Source organism: Alternaria viburni, assembly GCF_023758015.1.
Source record: "Alternaria viburni strain BMP 2772 chromosome Unknown scaffold_39, whole genome shotgun sequence".
NCBI lineage: Eukaryota > Fungi > Ascomycota > Dothideomycetes > Pleosporales > Pleosporaceae > Alternaria > Alternaria viburni.
In genome coordinates this window covers 159,631-178,857 of record NW_026055808.1, presented here as the reverse complement: position 1 = coordinate 178,857, position 19,227 = coordinate 159,631, and the positions used below count along the sequence as shown (strand labels likewise).

Sequence of the window (19,227 nt, the reverse complement as noted above, 5' to 3'; positions counted from 1 at the left end):
AAGTCTCTACGTAAAAGGTGGGCCGGGAAGAGTCAAAAGTACGTGCTCCCATCCATTGGGTCAGTATATTCACTTTAATGTTGTAATGGTTAGTCTATTCGATACTTACCGACTGTGAGTCTCGGATCCCGCTTGCACGGTAGATGTAAATGAATTGTATGGCTCAAGGTCCATAAGGCAACCGTACTGATCGTAATCGAGTCGTTCGAGTTGAAGTCGTTCGAGATCGGGCTGTTCGAAGCTGAACAGTTCCATGTCGTGGAAGGGATGGGATGCAAGGCCAGAATTAGTGGAAACAAAATCGAAGACGTCGTCCGCTTTAGGCGAGTTGTGCGCGAGCACATTGCGACCGCGATCGCTGGTATCGTCGCTAGTTACGCGTCTTCGTGTCATATTAGATGGAGACTGGGGGACTGGGAAGAGACTGAATTGATAGAGTGATGATGAAGCCATTGAGAAAAGACGCGTATATTAGTATCAGTGAGATGAGGCTATGCGGGTGGTGCCCCTCCATGCAGGCGCCCCTCGAGCTGGAAGGGGCACTAGCGCGGTGCATGTCAGCTACCAATAGATGGCAATTGCAAAGCGCCCTTCCGCTTGTCGCAGCAAGGCACGCAAAGCGCTAAAAATTGGCAGCAATTACTGAGCAAGATATCAATGCTGGCAATGGATCAGAGTTGCTCCCGAACTACACTGCTGTTCCATGCTAAGCGCATCTTATATGCGCGTAACGATAGGCGAGGCATCTAAGGATTGGTTATGCGGGCAGCCAGTGAATACGGTATTGTGAGGGCGTGCAAGGCAGCTTTGTCATTTACGAATAACGCGGATCGAGCGATGATTCAGAATTTACGATCAACAAACGCAGATGGTACGGGAGTGATGCTGCTATATAGTTGGTGCTGGTGTTGTTTGTTGTGGCAGTTAGAAAGCGGGGCGGCGCATTTACCCCCGCCGAAGCCCTGGAGGCAGCAGCATCTGGCGCCCATTCACCCGTCCTCATCTCATTCACTCCAGGCACACCCATCGACGTCCACAGACTTATAGCCTCACAGCACGCTCAAGTGCTACCCTGGAAGCGTGATTTATGACATACTAGCACGCGTATCTGGGGGCGATTCTCAGCACCTTCGAACAAGCTTGCCCTCTACGTAGGTGTTCTGGACCTGTGCCGTACACTTTGCTTTCCGCGGCGACACCGGATTCGCGACTCGACGCAGGCCCATCAAGGGGCATGTCCCTCTAGAATTCCAAGGCTCGTGTCAGCAATCGTCTTGCCGCGGGACAGTATACCTACGATGCGGCGTCCTGAACTTATCCAGTATGATCGGTTGCGCATCGATACACGAAGTCCACTTTTGATCCTTGATTCGAGTAGGTCAGGATTCGGTCTCTCATAGGTATTTTCGAACCTTTGAAGTCACGTCGTCGTCTTTATCCAACATGTTTACGCGCTTCTAACGCGCGTCTCGACTCAGCGCGCATCATCATCCGTTCCGCAAGCTCCAACGCCGCTCCAACGCCGCTAGCAACGCTTTTCCATATTCGTTCTGTTCTATCAATTTGTTTTTCGGCCGAACTTGGCAGTTCAATGAATCTTCCGAAGATCTCGTAGTAAGCTTCACGCGTGGCTACCAATCAGTTCACCACGGTACCTGCACGGAAGGAGTGATGGCTTTCACGATTGCCCTATCGAACTGACCCTTTGCATTCGACTCACGCCTGACCCATTGTGTCGGGAACAAGGATGCTAGTGAACTACATTTCCTTTGTTCCACAATGTTGGAATTGGTGGAGAAGCGGGAAAGACCAAGGGCGCTCCTTAAACTAACAACGGCGACAAGTTGGTGAGGCGCGCAATTCACGCAATTTTCACGGTAGTTAACCACTATCCGAAATTGTATAAGACCAAAGTCTACAGTATGGAATTCCGTACCTCATCTGTTGTTCATCGGATCGAATCACAACAATGTTGCGCAACACTCTTTCAACAGCGACCGCCCTAGCGGCCTGGGTGGCTACCGCTCAGGCTTCTTTGAATATGTCTGATTCATCTTTCAAGCTTTTCAAGTCTTCGTTGAGTCAGCTTGCGGAAGTCTACTTGCCAGGCTCAGAAGAATTTGCCAATGCCACTGTACGATGGGGTGCTGGGCAGACTCCGCATTACGATATGATCGTAAAGGTTGCGACTGAAGAAGATGTTCAGGAGACTGTTAGTAGACACTTACCTTGGTAAACTTCTCTTTTGGCTAACCTCAAGCCAGATCCTCTATGCCAATGCCAACGACAAGCCCTTCCACGCCATCTCGGGCGCTCACGCGACGACGACGTACCTCAACAACATTACCAACGCCGTCGGAATCTTCATGCGGGGTATGAACGATATCTTCATCGTCGACGATGGCGATACCGCATTGATTCAGGGCGGTATTCTCAATGGCGACGTCATTGACTTCCTAGGGCTCCATGACAAGCAAACAATGACAACGGCTTGTGCCTGCGTCGGCTACGTCTCCCCTATCCTCGGAGGAGGTCATGGCTGGAATCAGGGACGTTACGGCCTAGCATCCGATCAGCTCGTCTCCGCGCGTATGGTCCTAGCCAACGGTACCGCCATCACCGTCAACGAGAGCAGCCCAGACCTGTTCTGGGCGATACGTGGCGCTGGTCACAACTTTGGTCTCGTGACTCAGGCTGAGATCAAGATCTATGACAAGAAGCCAGTGGTGGATGGATGGGCTGTCAGCGGCTACTTCTTTACGCACGACAAGATGGAAGACGTTGTAGCAGTCGCAAATACCTGGATGACAGCTGCCAACAGGTCGGTGAGCTTGGAACACTACATCGTCTTCTCTTTCGATCCAGAGGTGGACCCAGTGAACGTAAGTCTACATCCATTCCCTCAACACCGTCCAATTACTAACATCACCAGCCCATCGTCATCATCTGGGTAATTTACCAAGGTGCCGACACCGTCCCAGCCCAATACACCGACCCCTTCGACGCGATGTCCCCCATCAACACCGAATCAGGCATAACCGACCTCGGCGGCGTCAGTAGATTTACCGGCGCCGACAGCGACGGCCCCTCCTGCACCAAGGGCTACACGCGCTCCCTCGTCCCCGTCTCAGCAGACACATATGACGCCCCATCCCTCCGCGAAGTCATCGACATCATGACCACCTTCCCAGCCGAGTTCCGCAACTCCGCCGTCCTCCTCGAAAGCTACTCCACCAACCGCGTTGGCGAGATTCCCAGCGACAGCACCGCATACCCCGATCGCGATGGTCAGCTCCTCTTCTCTCCGTTCATGACCTATGACAAGAACGCTAGTCTTGACGCGCTCGCGTGGGACTACGCGGGCAAAATTCGCGATACGATGATTAACGGGACGAACAAGCCGTATGAGTCTTACATCAACTATGCGAGGGGTGACGAGACAACGGAGCAGTTGTACGGGTATGAGCCGTGGAGGCTGGAGAAGCTGAGGAAGCTGAAGAAGGAGTATGATCCTTTTGGCAAGTTCAACTTCTTTGCTCCGATTCTGGGTGAGGATGGGCAGCCATTGTAGGTTGGAGCCGTGTGGCTAGGAGGATATTTGGCTACGTACGCTGCCTTCGCTCGCTGTATACAATAATATATTCATTCGCTACGCGCCTTGCGTTTATGTCTCGCTTCGAAGTGCTTTGTGATGCGCGTTGCGAGTAGCCGCGCGTAGTCAACTTGTGATCTGCGCTTATTCACATGCTTACTGACAGCTCAACCCGCCACGCCCACACACCACGGCCTTTCCAGTCCAATCGCTTGAATACTGCTAGATGACTCTGCAGCTCCTCCTTGCGCGATCGACTTATACAGCGCATGCTGGTGTATGCGAGGTGCCGACAACGATTAATCTAGACGCCCATCGTGGCTGATACATCAACGACGTAGAACACTCAGAGACATTGCGGATAGATATTTAGACCCTCAGTCCTATGCTTAGCAGTATACCCATCATCTAATCTCATTGAAGAAGCCAATACGATGTTCAGCCGCCCATTTGAGTTTACCGCATCTGCTGAAGACGACCTAATCCCACTTGTTGACCCTTCTTTCACGTTCAAGACGTATGCGAAAGAGACGAACCCATTCAACGTTCTGACGGGTGCAATTACGCATGGTGATGAGGCGCTCTTCGACGAAGCCATTTCTCCATCTAGCATGTGGTCGGCATCAAGTCGCCCAAGCAGCAGCCCGTCCGCAGCACCAGAGACGATGCTGCTAAGCGCCAACGTTACAGCCCGTCGCCCGCTCGCCAAAACACACACGATTCCAAAATACAAAGAGGAATCGCGATCGAAAGTTCAGGATCAACGAGAAGCGAGAACGACGATACTCGACCTTGTGCCCCTTGAAGAAGCGCAGACCTTCAGACTAGAGGGCTCCTTCATATACGCCACCACGACGCATAACGTTCCGAGATATCAATTGCATCGAGACTTCGATCTTGACGGATCGGTATTGAAGTTGCGTATCCGCGCAGTACACGCACGCGAGACGCGATCGTGTTCAGTACCAACCACACACACGGCACGCGACCAACCGATCCCCTACAGTAGCGAGGAAACGCTATATAGCATAGACGAATTCGAGATGCGCGGCAAGAAAGCTGGAACACTACCTGGCAGCATCCAGATGACTTCTGGGGAGTCACTTTGGGGCGGCCAGTGGACGCGCATCTGGCATGTTACCAAATGCAAAGCTCAGCATCATGTGTGCGATTACAGAGGTACGTGTGAGCCTGAGAAGCATCTTTTGTATTGCGTTAAGAAGGGGGTGTGGGAGGATGCTGAGGGGGTGGTTGTGGCGAGGGAAGAGACTGGCAAGGAGGGGCTGGGTGCCGCGAACGCGTATTCTTCGTTGGTGAGAACGGAATTTGACACGAATAGAAAAGAGTTCGCGCTGGAGTTGACAGATGAGATCGAAAAGGACGGTAAGAAGCGCGATTTGGTAATGGCATGCTGGGTGATGAAGTTGTGGACAGCGGAGGAACTCCGGTGGGACGGAGATTGAATACGGGAAAGAGACGCCGAATAGAACGCAAGGCGTCCAGTTTCAGGCCGGAGAGTGATTGCAAACCTGTAGGAGCTATCGTAACGGCTCAGTGAAACATTGCAATCGCGTTGCATGCGTGCAGTGTTGTCGATGCAAAGGAATCAAAGTGCATCACGTGATATTGTGAGCTACGCCAGCGGGCGCGCCCTCGACACGTGGTGACAGCTGTCAGAAGCCCCTGCATAATACAGTAGTGTAGTAGATACGATTTCAAGTCTCTAGTTGTTCTTCCAAAAGCAAGCATCTGCGTCAGCATCGAAGACCGAAAAATGGAGTTGGGCAGGTCAAGCGTCGTGATAGCGCGTCTTCCGGCGCGCCTGCTAGACCGAGCGCCACAGCCAAGGGGTGAGAGCCACCGCCTCATCCATCCATCATTCCCGGGATCATCGCTCAGAGGGGCATTCGCGACTTTGGCGATTGCAACCACCATGACTTGATTATTTTCACTCAAAGACTTTGTCTAATTCAATGCCCTAAAATAATCTCAACCAAACCTCAAATCCCAACTTTGGCGGTTGAAGCCCTATCGCCGCAATGCCGCTCATCACCCCCTCACGGCTCGCCATCATCATCGTCTCCTTTTCGCTCTTGACTTTCTTCTGGACTTTCGGCCTGCCGCAACAGACGCCCCAGCCCACGATACCCGTCATCGACCACTACGACCACAAGAATGTGCATACCGAACCGATAATACCGCCGCCTGTCATCGAGACTCCGCACGCGACATCCACGCCGATAGCACATGGCGATCATCCGAAGGAGACAGATGATCACAGATGGGACGATAAGGGAGCGCAAGGTGGAAAGGGAAAGACAACACCACCCGCGCCTACAGGGACGGGTGTCGCGGAGTATGAGGAAGATGGCGGAAGATGGGAGGATAAAGAAAAGTTGAAGGGTGGTGATAAGTCTGGGAGCATAACGGGCTCAGGCGCAATGGAAGCGCCTACAACACTAGCCACCGAGGCGATACCTGCGTCGAAGACTCCGATTGCGGCTAAGCCGGACGTTGCAACTACGAAGCCCGCCGAAGCCGCCATTCCTACACACGCAGTCGAGAAGTTCTGCAACGACGCCGACGGAGCGAAAGACGTCATGGTCGTCCTCAAGACATCGAAAGCCGAAATCGAAAAGCTCAACAGCCACCTCAGCAATCTGCTAGCCTGCGTTCCCACCTTTGCCATCTTCAGCGACCACGCCGGCGAATTCCAAGGGCACAAAGTACACGATGCGCTCGATTCCATAAGCGGCGAGACCAAGTTCAAACACCAAGAATTCCAGGAATACCAGCTCATGCATGCTGATGCGGAGCATAAGCCAGACATGAAGAAGCTGGAGGAGCTGGAAAAGTGGAAGTTCCTGCCCATGGTGTACAAGGCGTACCACATGAACCCCAGTGCCAAGTTCTTTGTCTTCATCGAAGCCGACACGAGTCTGAGCTGGACGAACCTGTTACAATGGCTGAACAGGCTGGACTATCGGATACCGTACTACAGTGGAGCGCCCTACTACATCGCAGGTACACAGGTAGCGCAACGCGGAGCAGGCATCATGATGTCTCAGGGTGCACTGCGACGGTACTCCAAATCTTACGATGAGCTCTACGCAACCAAGTGGGAACCGGACAACGGCGAGCAATGCTGCGGCGACTTGATGCTAGCGAAGGCGCTTGGCGACGCACACGTGGAATTCTACGCTTCGTGGCCACTTCTCCAGAGTGAGCAGCCAAGTACACTTGATTACACCAGGAAGCACTGGTGTGCTCCTGCCGTGTCATGGAATCACCTTGGCGGCGACCAACTCACGAGGCAGTGGGATATTGAGAAGAAGTGGACCACCGCGAATGGCTGGAAGAAGCCATATTTGTACCGCGACGCCTATCACGATTCAGTGGAACCGCACATCGAAACGCAAAAGGTGGGCTGGGACAACCTCAGTCAAGACACGAAGATCGTTGCACCAGAAGGACGTCGGCAAAAGCTCAAAGACGACGCTGCGAAGAAGGAGAAGGAGAAGGAGGAGCAGGATGCCGAGAAGAAAGAGAAAGAGAAGGGAGAGCAAGACAATGCCAAGAAAGAGGAAACCCCGAAGGAAGAAGACAAGACCCAGCAAGACGACAAGAAAGACCCCCCAAAACTCAAACTCGACACCGCCCCACCCCCCGACTCCCGCGTCTTCCAAGAAGCCGGCGCCCTCCCCACCTCGAACAGCATCTCCAAACGCGAAGACAAGAAAGACAACAAGAAAGACGATAAAAAAGGCAAGGATATGAAGGAAGACAAAAAGGAACCACCAAACTGGGACAAGCTCGCCGAGAAACATCCCGATGCACCAGATAGCTCTGAGCGCTGCCAGGCTGTCTGCTCAGAAGTCGAAGACTGTCTGCAATGGCGGTATACGGCGAAGGGGGAGGGAGAGTGCCATCTCAGCAAGGTGATTCGGTTGGGTGGGAAGGTCGGGGATGAGGAGTGGACGAGTGGGTGGGAGGTTGAGAGGATTAATGGGATTAAGAAGGAGTGGGCGTGTAAGGAGGTTAAGTGGAGGTTTTATCAGTGAGGTGGATGAGATGCATTGAATGGCTGAAGAAGAAAGGGATAAGATGGCACGGATAGGAAGATTCAGGAAAAGGATGGCGTTTTGGTGTTACTTGGGGATTGAGATTGAGATGAGAGCTTTTGTATAGTGTTGAGCTACTCTTTGTTAGAAGCTCGGAAGCTTTGGAGGACGCAAAGTGGTTGTATATACCCTTTTTTCTTAATGTATATGGTTATGGCATACTGGCATGCTGTCTTTGAGCTCGAGGAGCTGGGTGAAGGTGGTACCGCACACATGAAGTGGGTCTGACTTACCACAACCACGGCTATGTTCTATCGCTACCACGTCACGTATATACAGCCAAACGTTTCTTTCACCATATATATGTCGCCGTGTATAACATTCATTTTTCGCTTCTCTCCATTACAAACGACATTAAACGGCGTTACTTTCACTCTTCGACAACTACGACTTATCTGTTCATCAACCCACGTTACACAACTGCTTCTCATTCCTGTCCACGGTCCGACATCACCCCAAAAAAGGTACAACTAGCTTGTCTAGATACGGAAAGTTTCACTGACAACCTAGTTCTTTCAGAAGTAACCGACGATGCTAGCTCGACTCTTCGGTCACTCCCAGATGCGAGCCCTCTACGGACGGTTTCCTCCTCCCAGAGGCTCAATAATCTTTGGATTGGCATGCTGCTGGGGTCAATGGAAGATGGACAGGGCACGGTTGGAGAGAAAGAAGGGAAAGATCGCGAGCCTAGTGGGCGGGGTGTAGACGATGCCCATGTGAAATTGTCAATCCAGATCAGCGAGCCCACCATCACATTCTCTTCAACTCATCAAGGTCACCATACAAACGTCGTCAGCCTCCCAAGTATACCCCTGGCGCATATGAGCAAAATCATGCACCCCACCGTTCCTGCCTTCCCGCGCTTGACCTGGAATGGCAGGCGCGATACGCCTTCTTGGCTACTTGCATTCTGCCGGCATATCTATCATAGATGTCGTATCATCGTCAACGTCAGTCAAATCTACTCACGAAACTTACTCTCCTTCTTTACCATCCGCATATCATGGAGTCCAACGCCCTCTCCCAACTCAAAACCCTCCTAGCCGCCGCCCCAACCCTCCGCGCTCAACTCAGCAACACCGAGCGCCTCCAACTCAGCGGTCTAGCCGAAGCGCTCAGAAACGAGTTGGAAAGACCGGATGAAGCTGTCTTCCGGGTGACGTTTAATGAGGTACGTCTCCTGGGTCGTGGTGGTCTTGCTGGGTTTGCGGGGTTGTGGCTACTGCATTTGGTCGATTAGCGCTAACCACGGACGGAATGCATTCAGCCTGGACATTATCTCGCTATTCGACTCGCTTTGCAATGGGGAGTTTTCGAAGCGTTGGGTGATGTTGGGGAGAAGGAGGTGTCGTGTGAGCGGATTGCTGAGGGTGCGGGGGCGGATGCAAGGTTGGTTGGTATGTGTGCACTATCGCAAACTATAACAAATGCCCTCAAGATTGGCATGCGGAACTATTTGGAGGGACTGGAAATCTTTGTCTCATGAAGTGATACTAATGAAGAACGTACAGCACGCTTCCTACGCCATCTAGCAGCAAACGGCACGATCCGCGAAGTCGATCATGATGCCTACGCAAGCACTCGCCTCTCAGCTTCTTTGAGACAAAAGTCATTCAAAAATGCTGTGCACTTCATGTAAGCCCCAAACTCATACTCTCACGCACATACATACGTCTCAATACTCATACCACACCCACAACAGGTTCGACGACTTCTACAACGTAGGCTGGCGCGTCCCCTCATTCCTTGACTCAATCTCTCACTGCAACCCATCCAATATCAACAACGGCCCATTTCAACACGCCCATGGCTTTTCCAACAAATCGCTTTACACGTATTTCAACGAAGACGCAGCGATGGGGGAGCGATTCGGCGGAATGATTCAGATGTACAACGCTGGTAAACCTTTCTTTTGGGAAGATGGGTACTACCCGTTCAGAGAGCGTTTAGTGGAAGGTGGACCTGTGTCTGACGAGGAGGTGCTACTCGTTGACATTGGAGGCGGCGATGCGGGTGATCTGGGTCTGTTGAGGAAAGCGCTTGGGGAGGATGTCAAAGGTCGACTCGTGCTGCAGGAGTTGAAGCATATTGTTGATCGGAGTGAGCAAGATGGATTTGAAGCACATGTTGGGGACTGGAATGAGGTTCAGCCGATCAAAGGTACGTCTCTACGGTGGCATCACAATCCTACGTATAAGGCACTAACGGTTCTTCAAAGGCGCGAGAGCATACATGCTCCAACACGTTCTCCATGACTTCAGTAGCGATGACGCATGTCGCCGCATCCTGCGCAATATCGTCTTCGCTATGAAGCCTGGTTACTCCAAGCTTCTCATCAAAGAGCTCCTCATACCCGATCGGAACGCACCGTGGGCGTTTACGGCCATGGATGTCAATGTCATGCAGTCACTTTCTGGTCAAGAGCGAACGGAGTCGCAATTTCGCGAGTTAATCGAGTCGTTGGGACTCAAGATTGAGGGCATTTGGATTCATGAGGATGCGTTGGATGTTGTTATTGAAGCATCTCTGCCTTAGAAGAAGGTCTCTTCCTATGTATACCAACCCCAGTCGGAGTTAGATGGTTCTTCACTCGATATAACATACTTCCTCCACCCCTCCTCCGTATCCGCTTCCCTCCAAGTCTCCATATGACCCACAACCCCATTCTCATCGACTTCCCAATCCCCCCTCTCCACCATACCCAGCCAACTTTCCAACACCCCCGCCAGACTCTGCGCCTGAAATTCTTCAAGCGCCCGTCTTCCAGGCTGATACAACTCTGTGAAGCTATCTCTCCCACGCCACTCCTCTCCACCCGCGAAATCTGTTCCATCGCCTCGCCTCGCAAACCCTTTCCCACCAATAGCGTACGGCAAGACGCATGAGATCCCATCTTCCAAACTCCTGTGATTAGTAGGCAGTAGGTACAAGCCAGAAGGGTAAGTCTTGATATCGCGGTAGTCGAAGAAGTTCGGCACCATGGCGTCGTCTGGACTTTGCGGAGTCCAGGTTGGGTCTTCGAAGAAGTTTAGGTCGGACTGGAAGAGTAGTACGGGTGGCACTTCTTCTTTGTCTTTGGACATGTAGGAGCGGAAGGGTTGGTCCGGAAAGTCTGCGGATGGGATAATGCGGAGACCGGGAGCTATCATCTTGAAGCGAGGCCGGCGGGCGCGGAATAGGAAGTTGAATGCGAATCGCTGAGGGAGGTCTATTGTGTCACGTATGTTGTCGTCCAACAGGCCATATGCAGGTGAGTCGGTTGCTTGTGATCTACTCGCTGTAGGCATGCGGCTCTCAATCGCGTCAACGAGCTTCTCCAACACATCGAGGTTGTGCTTCAGCATATTCTCATTGTACGGCACGAAAACCCAAGGCGCGTGTTCCCAGTACTCTTCGAATACTTAGGCCACTCTTCTCGATGTCTCCCTCCTTTTTCCGGTGCTCGAGGAATTGGACTAGGTCGGGTGAGAGTGCAGACCGTTCGACTTCAGCTTCATCGCCAAATACTTCGAACCAGGATTTGCTATGCGAGGCGAGGGTATCTGGGGACCGTCCTGAGCCGACCCAGCCGTGTCGTACGATTTCGTTGTGAAGGCTGATGCAGCGTTCGACATTCATGGCTGATGGGACTATGGAGCATTGAGGGAAGGCAAAAAGAGATATCGGAAGCGGGTTACAATACATGTCTGGGCTACCGGCTATTTATATGGCAATTGTGATCGATGGCTTCATCGAGACAGATGGTACCCAAGGCTACTTCGCATAGACGAAGACCTAGGCTGGAAAGGAACTAGTAGCCAAGACGGGCGGCTCGGAAGCGAAGTTCAGGAGAAGAAGGTAGCAGATGCTGAATTCATAGTGATGAGGTAACCAAATCAAGTAACGCAAATGGCCCCGGACATGAATCTAGTGTCCAGGTACGATGGACTTATCCGGATGATGTAAAGTACTTTTGTTCCAGTTCCCATCCCAAGCGACTACCATGTCTTGCTTTTGTCCGTCCTCATCTTCCCGAAGCTGATGTCTCGTCCGTGCTCTCAGGTACTCAGACGAGATACTCCTTCGCCACCAAGACCTTCTCACGACGTTTTTCAAGTGACATGAGCGTCCCCTCCATGAACTTGACCCTGGTGTCGGACGGCTGGTCGCTTATGAAAGAAAACCATGAGTCCAAGTCTGCCAGATCAACAACGGCTGCATCACCCCAGTTCCGGATGACCAAGTCCATCAGCACCCAATCTAGAACGTCGCTAGAGTCTGTATATCCCCAAACAAACAAACACAAGGCTAATGTGAGTTGTGGCTGCTTTGACTTGCGTGCAAGAGCGGCAAGGAGGCGTTCCATAGCATAGTTCTGAAACCCGGGTATTTGTAGCATGTCGCCCAAGAGCCAAGCCAGTATCGCAGCCTTGACTGCCCACTCCATTGTGTCTTTCCTGTCGGTGTTGTACATGGTCAGGTTCGGAATCGGGGATTCATTAAATGCAATGACTAGACCACCCAGCTCGGTGTACTTTCCAACGTAGAGCCACTGTACGAATAGACCAAGTACCTCGGAACAGTACAGTCCGGGGACCAATAATTCCAATTCTCCAGACTTGGACCGACGGTATTCTTCGCTATGGTCGGGGCGATAGACAGAACGTAGCAGCTCACGTGGCACGTAAACGGAACCGGAGCTGGCGTTCGTAGGGTGTACACATATCTTGATGAGTATATCCGTTCGTTGTGCACTGTCAAAAACGGTTTAGTCGAGTGAACTTTGGGGAAGACCAAAGCCACTCACAAAGCGACCAGATGCTTTCCTTGCGGACAAGTATCAAGCGAAGGCGGTTCGTTTCCTGTAGCCGACATCTCGGCATGGGTTCTCTTGGGTGGCATACTGTTGTCCGACTCTGATGTCGATCCGGATGTAGAGGAGGTAAGGAAGGATAATGTCTGAGGAGTGGAAAAAGAATGAGAGGCTTAAGTATACTAACATCGGGGATGATTTGCCTCTCACTTACTACCTAGCCGCTGATGCATCGCCTTCCGGAGTGTACTTGACGGCACTCACCTTGCGAACCAGATAACTTCACCTGAGAGACGGGAAATACCACTTTGCTGATCGCGACCTTCACCACATGCAACAATTATAAGCATGAGTTTCTAATCATGAACTCAACTGTGGACGTTGTCGGAAGAGAAGCAAAAGAGGATTACGTGGACAGTAGCGCCGGTCGAGAGTTCTTATGTGAACAGCTCGTTGCCAGAGTCATCAAAGGCCGTCGGGGTACCAGATGAAGCTGATTCGCAACTGTTGCGCGGCGAATCGTCGGGGTAGCGGATCGTGATGTGCGCATGTTTGGCGGCGACGACAATACAGCTCATCATGAAGTCACAAAAGGGGTGGTGAAGTCGTCGCAAGACCGAACCGTCAGATCGCTCTCCCGCCCCGAACGCGCCAAGACCCAGAATACCTGACCGCGCGCCTTCCCCGTCCCCCCGATGATCGACCACAAACTCCATCTCACTTTACCCTGAATCGAATTGCAAAAAACAAGCTTCCCTCAACAAACGCATCACCACGTACTCAATTAAATCAACTCCGTCAACCAACGTTTCAAGCCCAGCCTCACCGCCAGTAACGCCGGCATCCCAGCCACGCCAGCCCCTCCGGCCATGGACGCGACCCAACCACCCACGCGGCGCACGCACCCCGCCACGTCTGTACAAAAGTGCCTGCATGCCACCTGCAGAATGGACTACGACTTGGCTTGCAGATTTCCTCGCTGATATTATTAACTCATTCCCCTCACACACACACACACACACACACTTGTACTTTTCGAGTTCCTTCGTACTACTATCGCTATCCTTGGTCATTCGATTGCTTCCAGGATACCATCACTTGACTACTGAGTGTTGCTTGGACGATAGCGAGCTTGGACACCACCACGACCGCGTTATACAAAACCATTGATTGTTTGCGCTGAGATTACAGTGCGCATACAATTACTACTCCGTTTACGAAAGGACGATTTACTGACTTTACTACAGAAGACTATCGCATCGCATTACTACACACCAACACCAACTACAACCACCAACACCACCACCTCCACCTCAACCACTCCAACCAACGAGACCCCCTCGTTCCCACCACCCCCAACCGCAACCATGCAGCGCAACATCGTCATCTTCCTCATCATCCTCATCCTCTTCATCCTCATCGCCGCCATCGCATACCTCATCTACTACCTGCAGACGCGCATGGCTGTCGGCGGCACTGCGTCGTCTGTTTCGGATATGACTGAGAACGTGTAATCGGCTCGTCACATCACACAACACCACACAACACGGAGCAACGATACACAAAGAGAAAAGAGATACAGAAGAGATACAAAAGAGACATTTTTAACGACGCTATGACTACAGTACAACACAAGACAACACATCACCAGAGAGAAGGACGATGTGGTTCGCATTTACATCGGCGTTACAGGCAGTTGCGGTTGCATGGCTATGCGACTTGCGCCTTGGAGTTTGAACTTATAAGAGAACGAGAACGAGATAATGCGATTGAAGATTGAAGAAGTCATGCTGAATTGGCATGGTATGGACTGGGCCGAATTGGGATACCCGCAACGTTATTACGGAGCTTATTGTTATGTTTGTATATACAATTGCGCATGGAATGGAATGGAACGAATCACATACTCAAAGTTACTTAAAACCATTTCTCTTGATTGCCTCGTCTGTGAACTATTTCGACTTGATTTGACTTGGAACCTTTGGTCATAACTTGGGAGAGATGCTTTAGATTGGGAACATCGCCTACAAATTGTAGTAGTGCATATACTTGGTCGCATAGACTTGCGAAGCACATGATCGTTTTCACCAGGCGTTGCACGTTAGGATTTGGGTGCAAGTATGAACGTTGTAAATTCCGAACGATACCAGATACACAATGCGAAACTGGAACCGCTTGAACGAAGCCTTGATACTCCAGTATTCCCTTTCCGTACCTATCCAAAGAAGTTCTTATAATACATTCGGTGCCTATACACCGTACCCAGCAGACACATGTGTACCCTTTTGCAGCTGATCAGGGTCCTCCCCAGCCCCCAAGCGCATCAGAGGATTGGAAGATGAAAACTGTTCCGTGGGTATCAACCGGGACACGGTTGGTGGTTTGCGCAAAGGAGGAGGAGGAGGTGTGATGGGAGATACGGTCGGCGACTGGAGGAACGATAGAAGAGGTGTGGTGGGTGACCATGTCGGGGAACGAAAGTTTTTGGGTAGCATCTTCGCGTATGGCATCGCGGGGGCGAAGTCGAATCGAACTTCACCGGAAGGGAATATCTTGATCGGCAATTTCGGTTTCGGGTACTACTCGACTTAAGCGGATTAGTCGTCGTTCATCACTGTGTCGTTGGTGTCGTCACCGTTTAGAGGCTCGTCCACGTTCTCGGTGAAGACTAGGTGGCTTTCGTAGTATTCGAGCATCTGCGAGATGTTAGTATGGTGAATGATATCCAGAAGGCATTCAAACGCACCTTTTGTGGACACTTTTGGTAGACGTGCTTGAGAGGGTGCTGTGTCTTTTGCTTATTTGTCCACACCAAGTATGCAAACTTCTCCAGTTGGCCCGTCTTGGGGTCCTTCGTTTGCTCCACCGTGTCGATGTGGTCGACGTCGTGTTCCCATGAGCCTGGTGGTGGGCTCCATTCTACCACTTTCTTCTCTGGCTTGTCTGCCTTGGCGCGCTTCGTGGAGGATGACGGGGTGCCAGACTCGGATTTGATGCCGGCGGTCGATGGTCGTCCCTTCCGCTTCTGGCCCTTGGGTTCTGGTCGGCCTCCGATCTTCTTAAAGTACTCGTTCAGCACGTCAATGGCTCCCTCCCTGCGACTGTCAGTCTCAACCTAGTACAGAGCAATACCGCAACGAACATGTTCTCCTCTGCCTCCCATGTCCGGTCCTTGGGGTCGTCGTAGCCTTCCCATTTCACGTCGAATTGGAGGACGCCCTGGTGTTGTCAGTGTTTGCGCGTGGGAAAGAGGTGGTGTTTGCGCGCACCTTTGTGAATCTGTGGCCGTGAATCGCCTCAACGACGTATCTGTCGCATTGTCAGCACGATGCGATCCATGTACATATGGATTTGCGCGTACTCGTCCTCTCCCACCTCACTGTCATCCTCGTCCTCTTCGTCGTCTATGGGATCCTCCTGCACCGGCTGCTTTCCCTTTCCCTTTCTTGGCTGCGCGGGGACGTCTTCGGCGTCCGAGGACCCGTGATCGCTAAGAGCAGCTGCGCAAGTTAGCAGCTGGATATTACGCGTATGGTGATTGTTTGGGCAGGCGGGCGCGACTCACGAGGCATGTCGAATCGCTGTCGCTATGAATAGGAACTGAAGATAACGCGGATAGATAGCTTCGTGGAGCTCGAGACGATTCGGATAAGCGCGATTGGAAGCCCGCGATGCGCTGGGATGGGTGTGGTGGCAGCTCGGGGCAGCAAGCGTCAGGGCAGATCGGAGACTTGGAGCTGGCGGACGGCGCGTTCGCGACTCGCGGCCGTGCACCCTGATGCCAAGCCCTTCTGGGGAAATTTCAAGACCGACATGGCAGCTGTTTGGCCATACCCCACCACCCCTCACTACCAAACATACCCGGGATTCCCTCCTAGTGTGTACCTGTAGTCTGATACTTCTTCGGAGTCGTGCATTTGTTACTTCAGCGGGCATTTTCACACCGCAAAGATGCGTAAGTGCGGGCAGCAACAGCTCCGAACTCCCAAACCCCCGGTAGTGAGATATACGTGCTAACGTTATACAATTACAGAGGTCGACCTTTCCAACGGTATGCGTCCGAATCTACTACGAATCGCCCGTGAATCAACGACTGACAAAGTGGGGTACAGCGCAGGTGATGAAGGATGAATCGGGCAGGCCGTTCATCATTGTCAGAGAGTACGTGGAACGATATGGAGAGGGTCCAAGGCTCAGTAAGAGGCAGCAGCTAATATCCGGGACAGTCAAGGCAAGAAGCAGAGGCAACACGGCAACGATGCTGTCAAGTCCCACATCCTCGCGGCCAAGACGGTCGCGAATATCGTCAAGAGCTCTCTGGTACGCACCAACGCCCGAGTCGAGGAGAAGAGGACATGAACTTATGAAACTAGGGACCACGAGGACTGGACAAGATCCTGATTTCGCCCGACGGAGACATCACGGTCACAAACGACGGCGCCACCATTCTTTCCCAGATGGAAATCTCCAACCACGTCGCGAAGCTACTAGTCGAACTATCCAAATCACAAGACGACGAGATTGGTGACGGAACAACTGGTGTCGTAGTCTTGGCGGGCGCGCTTCTCGAGCAGGCAGCAGACCTTATCGACAAGGGCATCCACCCCATCAGGATAGCAGACGGGTACGACCAGGCTTGCGAGGTTGCCGTGGCCAAGCTCGACGAGGTCAGCGACGAGATCCACTTCTCCAAGGACAACACCGAAGAGCTATTCAAGGTCGCAAAGACAAGTTTGGGCAGCAAGATCGTTTCCAAGGCGCACGACCAGTTCGCCAAGATCGCCGTAGATGCTGTGCTTTCGGTCGCAGATCTCGAGCGGAAAGACGTCGATTTCGAGCTCATCAAGGTAGACGGCAAGGTCGGTGGATCGCTCGAGGACACATTGCTTGTTAAGGGTGTCATAATAGACAAGGACTTCTCGCATCCCCAGATGCCGTCGGAAGTCAAGGACGCCAAACTCGCCATCCTCACATGCGCATTCGAGCCACCGAAGCCCAAGACCAAGCACAAGTTGGACATCACCACCGTAGAGGAGTTCAAGAAGCTACAAAACTACGAGTCGAACAAGTTCACCGAGATGATTGAGCAGATCAAGAACACGGGCGCCAACGTAGTAATATGTCAGTGGGGTTTCGATGACGAGGCCAACCATCTTCTTCTCACAAACAAGCTGCCTGCTGTACGGTGGGTAGGAGGCCCAGAGATCGAGCTGATCGCCATCGCAACCAACGGACGCATCGTTCCCCGTTTCGAGGACCTCAGCGCAGAGAAGCTAGGAAAGGCTGGCATCGTCCGGGAACTGACCTTCGGAACCACTCGCGACAAGATGCTGGTCATTGAGGAGTGTGCGAACACAAGGGCTGTCACTGTCTTCGTTCGCGGTAGCAACAAGATGATCATCGACGAGGCCAAGCGGTCACTACACGATGCCCTCTGTGTCGTCCGAAACTTGGTGCGCGACAACCGTATCGTATACGGTGGAGGAGCTGCGGAAGTAGCATGCTCGCTCGCAGTCGAGGATGCCGCAGTCAAGGTAAGCGTTACGGAGCTCCGCGATAACAACAACTAACACTTCGCAGAGCCCTGGCCTCGAGCAATACGCGATGCGCGCATTCGCCGATGCCCTTGACGCCGTCCCCATGGCGCTGGCTGAGAACTCCGGTCTTAGCCCCATCGAAACCCTCGCCAACATCAAGTCCCGACAAGCCAAGGAGGGAAACACCAGGTTAGGTGTTGACTGCATGCAGACGGGAAGCAACGGTAAGTGCACTTCGCTCTTTGTTATCCAACCATCTCCCCACGGCTGTCTCTATGATTACCGGCTGCCTCACCGCTATCAAGCATAGCTGCAGTACGGACTATCTCCGGGAGACCCGAGACCCGTGATGCATCCAAGTTCCCGCATTCAGTTCCCGCATCCAACGCCCCCGTGGGGTACGGTGCATTACCCCACGCCACGCCACTTGCTGCGCTGGCATGAACGCAACTACAAGTGGAGATGAGCAGGAGTCATCTGAGACCTTTGCTTTGCTGTCATTGTTATGCACAACGTCATGGGCCTCATTGGTGGCTGAATTACCGAAGATTGTGCTAACGTGGCGTTATCACAGATATGAAGGAGCACTTCGTGATCGATCCCTTGATCTCGAAGCGGCAACAACTGTTGCTCGCTACACAGCTGTGCCGTATGGTACTCAAGGTACGTATCGTAACTTTCCCGCCCTTGTTCCGTAACGAATTGTCGTTTGTCGCACCGCACACCCTTGGTGTGACTCCCTTTCCCGCTATCCCTTCCGCTTCCCTCCCGTCTGTGCAACCTCGCTTTGCTCACTTTCCCTCCCTTGCGTCCGTCTTCTGGATCGATTTGCAAGGCCGGGGAAGCGGGGAAGCCGAAGATAAAGCGTCGCACGGGTGGTGCGCTTTATGCAGGTTGCATTGTTGTCGTTACACGCGAACAAACACCACCCTTCCCTTTTTTCGCTTTGTGTTACCGTTTATCCTCACCGCTGGATCACTGCCTTGTTGCAAACAACTACTGACACCAAACGCACAGGTCAACAACGTCATCATTGCTGGAAACGACGACCAGGACTTCTAGATGCCGATCATGTCACCACGCCGTACCTATCACACCGATTGATCTGTGCACTTGTGTTTGTGACTGTGCCTGTGCCTGGTCGTTGGGCGCGTCGAGCGAAGGCGCAAGGGCATGTTGGATGGC

General features: G+C 52.4%; 8 protein-coding genes across 8 annotated transcripts; 5 read left to right on the top strand and 3 right to left on the bottom strand.

The window, feature by feature from the left end:
- Positions 1–1,969: 1,969 nt before the first annotated feature.
- Positions 1,970–3,571, top strand: J4E79_011283 (uncharacterized protein; the record flags this gene model as incomplete). Its single annotated transcript, XM_049360113.1, has 3 exons — positions 1,970–2,212; positions 2,265–2,882; positions 2,933–3,571. The coding sequence occupies 3 exons, from the start codon at positions 1,970–1,972 to the stop codon at positions 3,569–3,571; spliced, it is 1,500 nt and encodes a 499-aa protein (XP_049205471.1).
- A 2,060-nt stretch (positions 3,572–5,631) lies between these two features.
- Positions 5,632–7,653, top strand: J4E79_011282 (uncharacterized protein; the record flags this gene model as incomplete). Its single annotated transcript, XM_049360112.1, has 1 exon — positions 5,632–7,653. One exon carries the CDS (start codon positions 5,632–5,634, stop codon positions 7,651–7,653), a length of 2,022 nt encoding a protein of 673 aa, XP_049205470.1.
- A 1,063-nt stretch (positions 7,654–8,716) lies between these two features.
- Positions 8,717–10,248, top strand: J4E79_011281 (uncharacterized protein; the record flags this gene model as incomplete). The annotated part of the gene is made up of 5 exons (XM_049360111.1): positions 8,717–8,884; positions 8,981–9,110; positions 9,225–9,348; positions 9,416–9,873; positions 9,932–10,248. 5 exons carry the CDS (start codon positions 8,717–8,719, stop codon positions 10,246–10,248), a joined length of 1,197 nt encoding a protein of 398 aa, XP_049205469.1.
- Positions 10,249–10,262: 14 nt separating this feature from the next.
- Positions 10,263–11,331, bottom strand: J4E79_011280 (uncharacterized protein; the record flags this gene model as incomplete). The annotated part of the gene is made up of 2 exons (XM_049360110.1): positions 10,263–11,048; positions 11,104–11,331. 2 exons carry the CDS (start codon positions 11,329–11,331, stop codon positions 10,263–10,265), a joined length of 1,014 nt encoding a protein of 337 aa, XP_049205468.1.
- Positions 11,332–11,758: 427 nt separating this feature from the next.
- On the bottom strand, positions 11,759–12,567 carry J4E79_011279 (uncharacterized protein; the record flags this gene model as incomplete). Its single annotated transcript, XM_049360109.1, has 2 exons — positions 11,759–12,446; positions 12,500–12,567. 2 exons carry the CDS (start codon positions 12,565–12,567, stop codon positions 11,759–11,761), a joined length of 756 nt encoding a protein of 251 aa, XP_049205467.1.
- A 1,305-nt stretch (positions 12,568–13,872) lies between these two features.
- J4E79_011278 (uncharacterized protein) lies at positions 13,873–14,250 on the top strand (the record flags this gene model as incomplete). The annotated part of the gene is made up of 2 exons (XM_049360108.1): positions 13,873–14,015; positions 14,157–14,250. 2 exons carry the CDS (start codon positions 13,873–13,875, stop codon positions 14,248–14,250), a joined length of 237 nt encoding a protein of 78 aa, XP_049205466.1.
- Positions 14,251–15,102: 852 nt separating this feature from the next.
- On the bottom strand, positions 15,103–16,077 carry J4E79_011277 (uncharacterized protein; the record flags this gene model as incomplete). Its single annotated transcript, XM_049360107.1, has 6 exons — positions 15,103–15,201; positions 15,252–15,600; positions 15,648–15,724; positions 15,775–15,814; positions 15,867–16,005; positions 16,071–16,077. 6 exons carry the CDS (start codon positions 16,075–16,077, stop codon positions 15,103–15,105), a joined length of 711 nt encoding a protein of 236 aa, XP_049205465.1.
- Positions 16,078–16,456: 379 nt separating this feature from the next.
- On the top strand, positions 16,457–19,104 carry CCT5 (T-complex protein 1 subunit epsilon; the record flags this gene model as incomplete). The annotated part of the gene is made up of 8 exons (XM_049360106.1): positions 16,457–16,460; positions 16,539–16,556; positions 16,618–16,666; positions 16,732–16,825; positions 16,879–18,039; positions 18,086–18,266; positions 18,617–18,705; positions 19,060–19,104. 8 exons carry the CDS (start codon positions 16,457–16,459, stop codon positions 19,102–19,104), a joined length of 1,641 nt encoding a protein of 546 aa, XP_049205464.1.
- Between the last annotated feature and the right edge of the window lie 123 nt (positions 19,105–19,227).